Consider the following 14,166-nt stretch of genomic DNA (forward strand, 5'->3'; position numbering starts at 1 on the left):
CCCGCCCCCCGGTGCCCCCCGCACGGGGGAGGGGAGCCGCTGGGGCCGGAGGTCTCAGCACCTTTCACTAAGCGAGGCCAGTTGGACCCTCCATGGGGCCGGGCAGGGGGATCCTGGCCAAGGTGAGGGGGCTGAGCCACAAACCTCCCTAGTCCATGTGTCATAGTGCAACCTCATTTGCGTGGGGTGAAGGGGGAGCCAGGGTCTGTTGTGGTGGGGAGGAGACAGCCCAGTCTCATCTCAGAAGGGGCGTGACATTGCAGGGGCTGAGGAGTCTGATGGAGAGGAGCCATGTGAGACTCCTGCAGGCACAGGACCCTTGTGCTGGCGAAGGGAGCACAATATCATCTCTGCCCCCCACAGCCTACTTCCCTTCCCCTCAGGGGCACACGAGAAACCTCTCCCCTTTCCTCCCTGTGCAGTGATTCCCAGCCCGGCCGGCGAGGAGCTGGAGGAAGAGGAGGAGGATGAAGAGGAGGAGGAGGAGGAGGAAGATGGAAGGGCCCCGGAAGAAGCTGCCCTCCTCCTTGTGAAGAAACACCTGCAGGACCCAGGGGAGGTATGAAACTGCCCCAGCGGAGCCGGCACCCACTCAGTCCTCCATTCCCCCATGCGGCCCATGGCAGGAGGTCACCCCCTGGGACCCAGAGCCCGCAAGGGGACACACTCAGCCCAGGGGCGCTGCTCGAGGTGGGTGTTTGTGAAGCCCCAGCTGGGTCCCTCCCTCCACGGACACTGCCCTGCTCTTTACAACGCCTGCCCCGAGGAGATGCATCTCAGCACCGTGGGGGCAGAGGAGGCCTGAGTCCCACAGGGGGTTTGGGGAGGAGCAGGAGGCCCCTGGCTAAGAGCCTGCTTTAGCCCTGGTCTCGCTCCTGGTAGATGCTGGATGGGAAGGACAGGCAGCGCTTCCTGCTGGCCATCATCAGCCTGACCATCGCCGCGGACCAGAGCAGAGAGGTGGCTGTGGAGCTGGAGGCCCTGAAAGTGGCTGTGCTGGAGAGGATCGTGGTGAGCAGCATGGGATGGTGTGGGGAGAGGGAAGGAATGGAAATAGGGTCTTGTGAGACCAGGAAGGAGGGGAGAGGTGGGGCAGGATGAGAGGGAGAAGGGCAGGCGCGCCTGGCCCTGGGCGCTGGGCAATCCTGCATCTGGTGGGATCAGGAGAGGTTTGAGTGCCATGGTTGCCAGGCCGTGGGAGGCAGAGGGCCAGCCCAGCTGGGTGGGTGGGAGGGGCCTGGTTGGGATCCTGCTGCCTGCGCCTGCAGCACTGGGTGGGCTCCCGTGGGGGATGTGGCTGATCCTTACCTCCCCGTCCCCTTTGGGGCTCACAGGACCTGATGGAGACCATCTCAGTGGAGGCCGACCGAAAACACATCCTGGCGTACAGCATAGATGCCATCCGCTGCCTCAGGTACGGGGGCCTCTGCCCGACTCTTCTCACTCTGCCATGGACCAGGGGGATGCCCACCGCTCAGCCCCAAATTTTCAGGCTGTTTCCTGCCCAATCCAGTGCCACCCCCCACCCCACTTAGCTCAATCTGACGCAGTCTCCTCTCTCCTGACAGCGACCCGAAGCTCAGCCTGGAGCCAGCGCTGGAGTCGCGCCTCCTGCGGGCCGCCGTGGAGAAGAGCTTCCTGGCCATAGGGCGTGAGACCCGTCGAAACCAGGTAGGTCCCCCTCCCACTGCCATGTCCCAAAAGCCGCCCCCTGGCAGGGGAGGCCCCAGGCTCTGTGGCACTGACCCTCGGGACCGCCTCCCGGTCATGCAGCGGCTGTACGAGGAGTACCTGGAGGGCCTGCTGTGCTGTGTCTTGTCCAGCGCCCCCAGCCTGGGCAAGCTCTACTCCATCTGGGAGGTGAGCACCATGCAGAGGGGCTGCGCTCGGGCCGGGACAGCTCCTGCCGTGTGCACTGCAGCAAGACTCTCTCAAAGGATAAGGAAGATGGTCAAGCCCAAGCTCGAAATTCGGGTCCTGAGGATGGTGCCACGGCTGCTGGGTTAGGCAGGGCTCATGCCCATTGATCTTAACATCTTCCTCCCACAGCACTTTACATCGTGGATTGAGGCGCCGGATGCCCAGCACCGTGCACTGGGCATGAAGATCATCACCGACACCATTGCCTTTGCTGTGCAGCTCCTCCCACAATTTGAGGTCAGTGAGCCATGGCCTCAGTGTCCTGGTCCCCTGCCATTGCCAGGGCCCTCCTGGGAAAGTGGGGTCCGGGCTGGACAAGGAGCTTCACTCCAGGGCTTCAGTGGTGCCCTCTGGCTCTTTACGGGTGTCTTTTACATGACCTGCTCTAGGCATGGTCAGCCCTGGTCCTGGGGCCTACTAGCCCTGGAGCATGAGGCACGGGGAGTGATCCTGGGGCCCTGAGCAAGTCCCTGGGCTGCAGGTTCCCATGGGAAGAGAGGGGTGTCATGCTCTGGCACTGTGGTCTCTGCCTCCCCGCCCTCCTGCTGGGTAATGTGGGGAGGTGGAAAGGGACAGCCGGGCCTGGGGATGTATTGGGGAAGGAAGGTGGGACATGCATGAACTCCGTACTCCTCTCCCCCTGCTTAGGGCTCCCCTGACATACCGGAGGTTGGGGACATGGCAGCCCGCCGGGGTCTTACCATCAACGACCCGGAGGAGACCATCAGCTGCAAGGCCAGGGCGTGCATGTATTTGCTCGCTCAAATCCTCCTTCATCAGAGGGGTAAGGAGACCTGGCTGGAGTACAAGGCTCCCATGCCAACGGTTTCCCTCCAAAAGCCTGATCCCAGGTGCTGGGCCAGACGCTGTGTCCCGCTCTGTCCATTCCCGACCTGGGAACAACTCAGGGTGTCAGCATTAATGACTTTGGCCTTTCCACCTCAGCTCCAAGCTGTGGCCCTGCAGCCTGTGCTTATGCACCTGTTTTGGGTGTCCCATGCGGGCACCAGGGAGCGCATCCCAAGGCCTCCAGCCCAGACTGGTCCCAGGACACCTGGTCCACATTGGCTCCTGCAGAACGATGCCCTCCCTGCCTGGGTCCTGCCCTTCATGGTGCCATAAGGGCAGCCAGAGCCCCACTGGGTGGACATTGAGCACCAAAGCTAGGATGGCAGCTCAGAGCCATGTGTCTCCACTTGACCTAGGCCAAGACATGCGAGGGGCCGAGGAGCTGCGGTGCAAGCGCCAGAACGAGCAGAGCCAGGTCCAGAAGTACAGGGACCTGGCAAGAGTGGGAGAGGTGAGGATGGTGTGATGAAGGAGTGCGGAGAAAGGCCTGGTGCTGGGGTCTTCCTGCAGTGGGCTAGAGCCTTGCAAGTGTCCAGGGCGATGTGGTGCCAGCCCCAGAGATGGAGCCTGTGTGTGGGTTGTACCCAGCCTTGTGTTCTCCTGTTTCAGGGGCTGAGAAAGATCTTGCTGGAGGAGCAAAGGAGAGCTTTCCTGCAGAGGGCCCTTCATGCTGTTCACACTGGACCAATACACATCAGCCAAGCTGGACTGGTCTTCCTGTATGCCATCCTGGGGGAAGCCAGCCGCTTGATGGAGCACAAGGTCAGCAGCCACAATGGGGAGTGAGGGGAGGGAGGAGAGTGAGCTCAGGGCCCCTCGGCTCTATGCCATGTAAAGTCGTTCTCATCCCATCACCACCTGTTGCCTGGGGACAGCATGGAGCAGAGAGAGGTCACTGCACACTGGAGTCTGAGCTCTAGCTCATGGCGGGATCCATTTGCACATCATAGGCTAACTGAATCCATGAACTATATATATATTTATATATCCCAAGATATGACCCTGCCAGTCACTTCAGCAGAGGGTGAAGGCTGCCCCTGTCTGTAAGATTGAAATCTCCCCTGCCTTATGAGGAAACTGGTCTTTCCATGAATGGGAGGCCTGCCAAGTGCCTTGGAGAAAGGAATGGATTCACCTTCCTGGGCAGGATGGCACCAGCCTGTCCCTTGCACAAGTCATTTCCATTGGGTCAGGGCACAAAGATACAGAGAGTGTCTCAATCAGGACAAGCTTTCCTTTCCCAGCCTCCAGTCAGGAGTCCTTAGGAGTTGCAGAGGGCCCTACATGGCTGTATTTCTCCTGCTGCCCCCCAGCCGTGCACTTGCTCTAGGGAGAATGGAGGATTCAGCCACTTGGCACTGTCGATCTGCCCCATTGCCCCAGGCCACCACCCCCTGCCTTCACGACGACTCTCAGAAAAAAGGTCCCTCTGGGAACCTGCCCCCATTTCTCTGGGCTGTTGCCAAAACCCATTGGTTTCAGACCAGTCCCTGCCACATGACCCCTCCCCACATCTCCTGTCCTTCCTTGGGGCAGCAGAGGCTTCTGACAGGCTCTTGTGCCCCTACAGGAGAAAGAAATCCCCATTCGGGTTGTGAACAAGCTCTTCATTATCACCTGCCTGAAGGAGCTGCCTCAAGACCTGCAAGGGCACAGCCTGCTGGTCACCTCCTCCAGCGCCCTCGCCTCTCTCCAGCCGCCCACACTTGCTCCTGCAGGTACTGTCCTGTCCCCTCTGCCCCTGGGGAGCAGGGATCAGTGGGAAGGGATGGGGAGGCTCTTGGCACTAACACAAACCTGTTCCCTGCCCCGTGTGGGCAATTCTCCCCTCTGCCCTAGAGAGCCCTGTCCTAGCGTCCGTCCTCCGCAGGTCTTACCTTTCTGGTTCTCTCACTGGCTGGACCCTTTCCTCGTGCCCTGCTGCCCCTGGGGAAACCTCCCCTCTGCCCCGGGCGGCATGGGTGGGCCTGCAGGGTGTTGCCATCTTTTATGAAGGAGCCCCGGGACCTCTCCCAAGTGGCTGAGCCACCCCAGGACAGGGGGGACCCTCTGCCTCCTGTTAAATGTTGCTGTGACTCACACAGTCGGAGACCTGCTTTCCCTTGCTTCCAGCTCTCTCAGCCATGGCCTTTTTGGGGCTGGGGTTGTCCATTCAGAGCATCTACCTCGTCTTGAACGTGGCTGGGCAGTGATGCCTAAAGACGTTCAGCTTCTTCCATGCAGGATGCTAAGCACGGTCTATTGTGTTTTCCCTCATTCACATGTTCAGGCCTTTGTGTCCTGGGAAAGCTCTCAGTCCCCACCTCCTCACATCACAGCCTTGTATCACGGCCCCAATGCATGGATCTAATCTTGTGCTGCCTTTTTTTACACTGCATAGCAACACCTGCAGACCACCTCAACCCTGAAGGCACCTCCCTGAGTAAATACGACCTCCCCAACCTCACCGGGAGCCCGGCGACTACATAGAAAAGCTGCAGCAGCGCCGAAGCCACCACACACATCACCGACTGACAAGTCATCATCCAGTCCGAGCCGTCCTCCACAGCCACTTCAGCCTCTGCACAGAGAAGCAGCCTGAGACACCCTCAGGGTGAAGAACTTGAACATCTTCTTCCAGCCCGGCCCTGCAAAGAGCTGGGGAAAGACCAGGCACCACGAGTTTGTAGTGCCCAGGTTGCCAAGTGGAGGATGCTCTTGTTGTGTGGACGGCATTTTGTGACCCCTGCCTCAGGGCTTTGGCCGGTCGCCGTTTGGGGCCAGGAAGGAATTTTTTCCCCTTCATTTACGGAACCAACTTCTGGGGGGTTTTCGCCTTCCTCTGAGGCATTGGAACATAGTCAGACCATCCCGGCGTCTGCTGTGTTAGTAGCCTGCCTTCGAGCCCTTCATGGGCCATTCAGGGAGAAGAGAGCAAAGGCACAAATAATGTGCAATGTTGAACATAGAAGTTAAGAGTAGATGTAGAATAATAAAGTTAAGCTTTAGTTTCCTTTTCTTATAAGTGTCGGTGTTCATCTCATATTCCTGTGTGAAATACAAGCTCATGACATACAAGGAAAGAAAAGAAAAGACAATCCACTGCTGTAGAAAACTGGGTCTACAACACACAGGATAACCCTGGCATTTTTAGCTCAGGAAGTCAAAGTCGAGCTGTCTGAAAAGCTGCTAAGACTGTTTCATGGGGAAAGGCCTGTGTTCCTCAGTGAGTCAACCTTGGGTGGTCAGGGAGGTGTTTCAAGAAAGTTGCAAAGGGAAAAGCTTTCTCTGCTCCATGTTGGCAAGTTTCTTTGGGTAGATGTGATATATCTTAGGAGACCAACTAAATACCTGGAAAAAATATTTTTTGCTAGCTTTCAGGCACAGACCCCCATGGCCACAACTAATAACTGTGCTCCACATTGTTATTTCTTTGAAGGCCAGAGGAAGAAATATAAGAGAGATGAGCATATTGCAACAGCAAAGACTTTGTGGTGCTCAAGGCACTGAAGTGGGATGGGAAGGGCCCACCTGTGTATCCCAGCTGAAACAGGTTTCTCCAGAGTCTTTTCATTTGAATAAGCAGGACCCAGTATATTTTTCTGGTGAAAGCACAGTGTTTACAAATAGGCCCTTATAACAGTCTTATCTGAAATAGGGGGATAACCCCCTCTCCCCCCCATATCCATGGGGACCCTTCCAGACTAATATTTGTACAAAGTCACCAGAGTCAAGATCTTTCAGTCTTGGGGGCTGAGGGGGTTGGGATTTTTTTGTTTTTTGTTTGTTTGGTGTGGGATGGGAAGACCCAGCTCTGTATCCCTCACAGGTATCTTCAGAGATTTTTCCATTTGAATAAACAGTGCCCTTGGGAATAAACCCACTTAGCCCCCCCCGGCACTCAGGGATAGATCTGGTTTGCAGGGATCTGCACAGTCTGGATCCAGACCCCCGCTTGCAGTTGTGGGAGCAGTGGCACCCGTGGTCGGAGCAGATCGGTGTCAGCTCAGGGAGCCTCAGGGATTCACGCAGCCGTCAGTCACTCCCCAGCGCTGCAGCTGCAGCACACGTCCATGGCGGCTCCGCACCCTGCAATTCAGTGGCGGTTCCTCACCCGCTTGTCCCACTCCAAATTCCTGCCCCCTCCAGGAGCCCTGCAGACCAGAGGACATGGCTCTGGGGACTGGATCCAGCTCATGGGCTGTATTGTTGACACCCTGCTGGGAGCTGTTCTCACCAAACTTAGAGTCACTGCTGTGATTCCTATAGGCGCCACTCCTAATTTCCCACCTTTTCCCACATGCAATCCCTGGACCTGGTTATGGCTCCCAATACTGCTCTCACCAACACTGTACAAAAGACAACATCACTGCCCAACTCTGCTGCTTTTATATCTTTGGATGCCCCTGGGACATTTCCTCACAGTGCTGCACTGGGAGCTTACGGCTCAGTTTGTCCACACTGACCCCTAAGGGGAGAGGCTGCATCACTGTGACAGCCAAGGGTGATGGTGATCGACATGCGGGAGCTTGAGGGCACGGTGAGGATATTGTGATAGGAATGTGTACGGTATACACACATACATACACACACATATTTTGCGTGGGGGTAAAACTCCTTGCACCATCCAACCTCTGGTGCAGAGGATATGTTATTATAAGCTGCCCTAGGCCTTTTTTTCTTTTTTTGGTAGGGAAGGAAGGGATGGAAGCATATAAATCAAATACATGAAGAGGGTAAAATAACTGCTTTGTCACACAAAAAAAGTTAAAAACATAACCCAGAGCCTAAAAAAAATCCCCAAACCCCCAAAAAACAAACAAAAAAAAAGCCCGTGAAATTTGCCCTCAACTGATGCACTTAAAAGAAATCTGAACTGTATTTTTACCTGCTGACAGCTTGTTGCCCTGCCAAGCCCCAGCTGCATGCCACAGTGATAGTGTTAGGATCTCCTAATTCATGGTGCGGGGGATCATTTAGGCCCCTGATCCAAGAGCTCTCTTTAGATCTGCACCATATTCTGCTGGGTGCTGGGCTGTTATGCTGGAAGGCATTATTGGCACTCCTCAACAGCAGACTAGACTGCTGGACAGTTGGTCCGATATCCCCAAGCACCCCCTGCCTCTCTCCTGAAGCACCTAACTCTCCCCATGCAGTACAGAGGGAGGCTGTGTCTGTGGGTGCATCCAGGCTGCAGCTTGGGGTTAGTGTCAGCAGGGCCTGGCCCCTGCCTAGGGTTGTGCTGGGGCAGCAGCAGCTCAGCCAGCACGGCCAGGGAGGCAGCAGCAGCATCTTGTATCAGGCTTTCCTGCTACCACCACCAGTGCAGCAGCCACGCAGGCTAATCTCTATTATCCCCCCTTCCTGTTTCCCTCCTCCCAGCACCAGCTACAGCTGCTCTCAGCTGCTCCAACCCCTTCCTGTGTCTCACAATACCAACTCGACCTACAACACTGCCTTGGACAGGGACTTTCTCTGGCTGGTATTTGCCCCCCCTCAAGGCAGCCCTGGGCTCTGCCAACACCAACTGCTGAGCCGGAGACTCCAGGTAATGGAGAGAGCTTGGGGAAAGTGCCAGGGATGGGCAGGACAGTGATTCTCCACACACCGCCCCTCTGCGCACATCTCTGCTCCCAGAGCTGCTCTTAGCACTGGCAGGAGTGGGAGCATGACTGCCCTAAGTATCCCAAGCAAAGGAGAAGGGAGAGCGCGAGACAGAAGTTGGGAGGGAGGCTGGAAAGGCCAGACCTACTGCATGGGAGGATCAATGTACAGGGACATCCTCCCACAGGCAAATGAGTATTTACTGTCCTGGCTCAGAGGGCAGTGCTGGATGGGACTTAAAACTGAATTCATCTGGTCTGGGATGCTTCTCTGCCTGGTCCTGTGTGCTTCCAGGGGCCCAGCTGAGAAGCATCTAGTGGGAGCTACTTCTCGCTGTGACTGTAACAGTCCCTTCTGGAGCACTGCAGCTGAGTTTGGAGTTAAGCATCCCTTCATGTCTCCTTCCCTTCCTGGCTCCCATAGAGGCAGCTCCTTCTCAAGCCTGCAGGAGAGCCCAGAGCAGAGAGGCATTTGGACAGTGGAGAGGGATCCATTCATTGTTTTACACCCATTTCTTACCAAGCCCCCCTGGCTTTATAAAGAGCAGAATCAAAAGCAACACTCATGGGAGAAGGAGCTTCTTCTTTTGTATGGCTGATGTAGATACAGAACAGCAACTGTAATTTTTCATTTAGGTGACTGAGCCAGACAATTGTGTCAAGATCAGCAGAGTGTACTGCTGTGATAACTCCTTCATATTTGTGGATCGGGCATTGAGTCATATGTTCCATGGTCTGTTCTGGGTGACCACAGTCGCACACTGGAGAGTTTTTTTAAATTTTCCATTTGTGCATCAAGTGTCTGAATCACCTGTGGCTTGTGCAGATACAGTTTAGAGTTGCCCATGACCATTATGGGAGATCAAAGCCAGGGACCTTCTGCATTGAATCTATGCAAGATGTTCACTTGGGACTTCCTGTGAACTCTATTGGATTTTCCAAGCTTCATCAGGGTTAATGCCATGTTGTTGAAGGTTAAGCACGTGGAGCCAGAAGGCTTGTGTGACTTTAGGCAACGGTGAGGGGCATTATTGAGGTCCTGGTGGATGGGGAAACATTTGGTTTCCTTAATTCTGCGGACGTACTGTAGAGTTTCTGCCTTGTGATGAATGGGTAGAGGAGCGATGTGCGACAGCACAGGCAGGCAAGGTGCTGGTGCCAACTTGAGGGTTCCGGTGATGCACCGCATTGCAGAGTTCATTTGGATGTCAACAAGTCAAGTGTGACTGCTCCTGGTCCATACCGGTGCACAATACTTGGCTACAGAGTATGCAAGGACCAGCGCTGATGTCCGTAATACTGATGCTGATGCTCCCCAGCTTGTGCTTGCCAATTTCTGGACCAAACTGACCCTTACCTTCATCTTGGCAGCCACCTTCTTCAGGTGGTCGTGAAAGGTTAGCATGCAGTCCAGCCTCATTCCGAGATAAGAAAGTTACCTTCAGGGTATACTTAGCATTCCTGTTACCGAGATAGAATGCAGTGACTATTGTTTTGTGGGGATTTGGCTTGAGTCTCCATTTCCAAAAATATTCTTCCATATAGCAAACAGAAGGAGCTCAAAGGAAACTGCTGTTCATCTCAAATGGTTTGAGTTTGCTTGTGGAATTTATGCCAGGCCCCATGCTAACCAAGATGGTTTTGTACTTGCTTTTTGTAAACATTGCTTCTGTTTTAGCACAAGGCATGCATTGCAAGGAATAGCTGTAAAAGTGGCCTTTTTAGCACTTCCACATATGTAGTTATTCTTTTACCCCTCTTGCATGGACGCATATGTGTGCGCACATAGAATGAGTCACTGTAGTAGTTCTACGTGCTGGCTGAGCATATGTGCAGCTATGTACCTTTGCTGTTTCTGGATGCATACTTGGATCTAAATCATGGAAATGTAGCCAGCCAGAAAGCCATGATTTGTGAGTGTTAGATTAAGAGGGCGCATCCACACTTTCATTAATGCACTTTTGCTAATGCACATTCAATTTAGTACCTCCATTGTGATGAGGTACTAGAAAAAGGCACGTTGGCCTATTTTAATGTGAATTAGTGAAAGCGCACGGTTTTTTGTGACACTTCAATGTGCATTAAAATAGGCTAATGTGCATTAGAGCACACATGTAGATGCGCTCAGGAGATCTAACACTGCTGTTTTAGCTCTAAGAACAGGAGAGTGCTTAGTGCGCTTACCCAGAAACATGGACTTCTTGGTTCCTTACCTACAAGGAATTTGACCCTGCATATCTCAAACTTTCCAGTATAGCAGCCTAACCACCACACTACAGATTATGCATTACTGATGCTTCTCTCCCATGCTTCTTTTAAAACTAGCTCCTGGGAAGCCAAGCAAGAGCCAAGAGGAGAAGGGCAAGCCCGAGGTGGATGTTGGCTTGGAAAGCCACAGGTCCTGGGTTCTAGCTTCAGTTGTTCTTCCTACTGGGACAGAAATGTTCCCACCACACTGTTCTCAATCCATTTTATCCAATGACTAGTAGTAAACGTAAGGGGCAGTGGAAGGTCAGGGGCAGTACTAAAGAAAAAGGCCTGGAAAAGCCATCCCGTTGCCAATGCTAAGGAGTGAAAAATTGTGTGTCAGGACCTCAGAAAACTGTGAGCTAAGCTAATAAAACCATGAGTTTGTTGTTTGGGGGGTGGAGGGGAGAGGCATTATAATATATATTGGCTTCCTTTTCCTTTGTCTTCTGCTTTCAAGACCTCTAGTATACATTTGCTTCATATTTTCAAGCCTGCCTTTGCCACCAGGAAGGCTATCATCATTTCTGTTTTCTATACTTGGAGCAGAAATTCTCAGTTAATCCCTTGACTCCAGAAGGAAGAGCTTTAAGAAAAGTTCCCAAATATCATGTGAGTGACAATGAAAACAGCAAGAGTTGCCAGCACTGAAACCAGCACAGGTCTAGCTTCTGCACACATGAAGTCACCATTAGGACCAGTAATGGGTTCCAACTTAAGCACTTGAGCAGGTGTTTCTAGACTCTGGGCCTTATCTATGACAACAATGCAAAACAATTCCTCCTCCATCAAGCATTCTCTCAGCTATAGGAAGTGCAGATGAAGTCACTAAGGACCTTAAATTACTAAAATAAGTAGGGCCAAGATTTTCAAAAGCACTAAAATCATGTAGGAGCTTGAGACCTATCGGTTCTCAGTGGGGCTTCCTGATTTTTGCGTGGACTTGTGCTCTTCTGTCCCTATGACACTTCAGGACATCTTGCTTTAAAGGACAATTGCTCAGAAGGATCTATATTTTGGCCACAAAGCTGATGAACAAAAAGTTGGTAAAAAATAATTGTGTTTCGTCCAACATTTCTCAAATCGCTGCACCCTATGGTAGGGGTGCATAAAAAGCCCCTCAGTGATCACAAATGGTAAGGAAGAGTAAGGCTTATCAGTTTCTAGACATGTTTTCTGTCATTCTGTGCAAGGCCTTTGGCTTCACCATCACTTTAATGCTTTCCCTGCCTTATAAAATGTTTCCCTGCTTTCTAAGGATAAATCCAAATTCTGTTTTTTTGTTTGTATAGTGGTGAAAGGGCCAATCCTAATGCATGCCATAGCACAAGGGCCTGAATCCAAACCCAGAGGAAATAATAATTTTGAATTTTTTCAATTTCTTGAGATACACCAGTTATCTTAACTTTGTGGGAAAGTGAAACAGGCCTCAAAATTAGTAATTTTTCCTCATGAAATGAAGCGCCCGGTTGGGGTGGGTCAGGAGGAAATATAGATGTGGGCTTTATCTATGGATTTGTGAACATCATATTCTCCTGCCATGTTACTGAAGTGGAATTGAACCTTAGCCATACTGGGTCAGACCAGTGGGCCAACCAGTCCAGCATCCAGTAGAATAAGCAGTCCAGAGGGGAAGCTGTGAACCAGTTGCTAGTTGTCTTCTGCCATGACACATGAGGTTTCATATCTATTGTACATTTTCTATTCCATCGTCCATAACTGAATGTTCTTGTTGTCTGTAACAAAGACAAGTCCTCTTCTGAGTCCTGCTAGTCCTTCAGGAAGGACTGCAGTCTTTGGATATTCTTGGTAGCAAAGGCACCATGGAGAGATACTTCACCTGAAATTACCTGGGGGGTTTTTTCCCCTTAACAGACCTTTCTGATTCCCAAGATCTCCAAATGGCACAAGAGGAGGAGCCAAAAGTCCCATATCTCCAGGGCTTGGAGGAAAGAAAGATCCCGGGAGACCCCTGGACAGGTGAGAGATTGGCTGAATCAGCTCTGAAACCTCTAGATCATCTCCTAGGACTGTCCAGGGATCCTGAAAGCCTGGAACTGCATCCATTTCTAAAAATAAGATACATGGCATGTCCAGTGCTGTCCCTGGAGTCCTTTCTATGACTGTGGCTGGTCCTGACTCACCACACAGAGTCAATCCCCAAAATGCAGTTTTCAAAGTCTAATCTTGCTGCACTGGCTAACGAAACCCTCCCATTCTCCACCAAGCTGAACCCCCTGGTTGGTGCACGCCAGTCCCAAGCTAATCCCTGGTTCTCTCACCCGCACTGGGCTCAGCTCTCTTGGATCCACTTGTGTGGAAGAAACACTTGCTTTGGATGTATTTTGGTAGCCTGTTGGATGAGGAGTGTCTGGCTGTGTGTGCTCCTGGCAGTGGTTACACAGCTCCATTCCCCATTAGCAGAGTCTCTTGAGACCTGGACTGCTAGGGCAGGAATTTTACTGCTTTGGAGGGGGCTGGAGGTGGAATCTGGGAATATTCTTTGGGGCAAACAGCCCACAAGTGCACATCTGACCCAGAGTCCATTTCTTGCCTTCCTGGAGAAGGATTTCGGGTGCCCAAAAACAACAGGGCCTCCCAGCAAGAACAAAGGGAGGGGGCAAGGGAGGTGGAGCCCCACAGCTCTGAGGACATGGAGATGCCAGGAGACCACTATGTGGTGAGGAATCACTTACACCAGCTTAGGGGGACGTCTCCAAGTTCGCTGATGATACCAAGTTATGGAGCAAAGTTAGTACACCGGAGGGCAGGGAGCAGATTCAGACTGACCTGGACAGGTTGGATCAATGGGCAGAGAGAAATAAGATGCAATTTAATAAAGATAAATGTAAGGTACTCCACCTGGGAAGGAGGAACCCCCAGCAAACCTATAGGTTAGGGAGTGACCTTCTCAGCAGCTCAGAGGCAGAGAGGGATCTTGAAGTCATAGTTGACTCCAAGATGAACATGAGCCAGCAGTGTAACGAGGCCATCAACAAGGCCAATTACACCTTGTCGTACATTAGCAGGTGCATGACTAATAGATCAAAGGAGGTGATGCTCCCTGTCACAGAGCACTGGGGTGCCCTGTGCCTGAAGAAGGAAAAACTGCTAAGGAAGGAGCCCTAGCAGTGATTAGGGAGCACAGCTGTGGGTTGCCGGGGTAACTAATGAAAATCAGCTGGCCGGAAGGGGCAGGGCCTGGCCCTTATAAAGCCCAGAAGCAGAGGCCTGAGGCAGTTCCCTGCCAGCACCTAGAGAGGCAGGAGCTCCTGGAGTAATGATGTGGGTAGAAGCCTAACGGCAGGTACTGCTTGACTGGAGTTGAGCAATGTTGTTGTAGCCAGGCGGCTTATGTTTGAGTTATAGCCAGGAGGCTCAAGTTTGTGTTGCTTTGTTGTTGTTAAGACCGGTGGTTTGGGTGAGGCTATAAGGGGTTGGAGGAGGCCTCATAGGGGACTCACAGCGGAGTGTGAGGACGCCAGCGGGTGCAGCACACGGGGTGCATAGACCCCAGCCCCAGAGAGGGGCATTTGAGAAGCCCCAGTGCGGCCGTGGCGAGCCCCAG

At 52.7% G+C, this 14,166-nt stretch overlaps 2 protein-coding genes across 2 annotated transcripts in view; both read left to right on the plus strand.

The window, feature by feature from the left end:
- Window positions 1-5,716, plus strand: part of LOC102380515 — a 6,260-nt gene extending 544 nt beyond the window's left edge. The window contains exons 2-12 of the mRNA XM_006034680.3: window positions 423-559; window positions 883-1,011; window positions 1,335-1,414; window positions 1,569-1,670; window positions 1,764-1,860; window positions 2,050-2,157; window positions 2,569-2,704; window positions 3,126-3,220; window positions 3,379-3,531; window positions 4,340-4,487; window positions 5,150-5,716. Of these exons, the coding sequence (XP_006034742.1) occupies window positions 423-559; window positions 883-1,011; window positions 1,335-1,414; window positions 1,569-1,670; window positions 1,764-1,860; window positions 2,050-2,157; window positions 2,569-2,704; window positions 3,126-3,220; window positions 3,379-3,531; window positions 4,340-4,487; window positions 5,150-5,238 (1,274 nt within the window). The 3' untranslated portion in view covers window positions 5,239-5,716. The remainder of the gene's footprint in view (window positions 1-422; window positions 560-882; window positions 1,012-1,334; window positions 1,415-1,568; window positions 1,671-1,763; window positions 1,861-2,049; window positions 2,158-2,568; window positions 2,705-3,125; window positions 3,221-3,378; window positions 3,532-4,339; window positions 4,488-5,149) is intronic.
- A 2,504-nt stretch (window positions 5,717-8,220) lies between these two features.
- LOC106722844 (zinc finger protein 768-like) overlaps window positions 8,221-14,166 on the plus strand; it is an 8,489-nt gene continuing 2,543 nt past the window's right edge. The window contains 2 exon segments of the mRNA XM_025216710.1: window positions 8,221-8,296; window positions 12,492-12,578. Coding sequence (XP_025072495.1) covers window positions 12,500-12,578 — 79 coding nt within the window. The 5' untranslated portion in view covers window positions 8,221-8,296; window positions 12,492-12,499.

This window comes from Alligator sinensis, unplaced genomic scaffold, assembly GCF_000455745.1.
Source record: "Alligator sinensis unplaced genomic scaffold, ASM45574v1 scaffold1391_1, whole genome shotgun sequence".
Taxonomy (NCBI): Eukaryota; Metazoa; Chordata; order Crocodylia; family Alligatoridae; genus Alligator; species Alligator sinensis.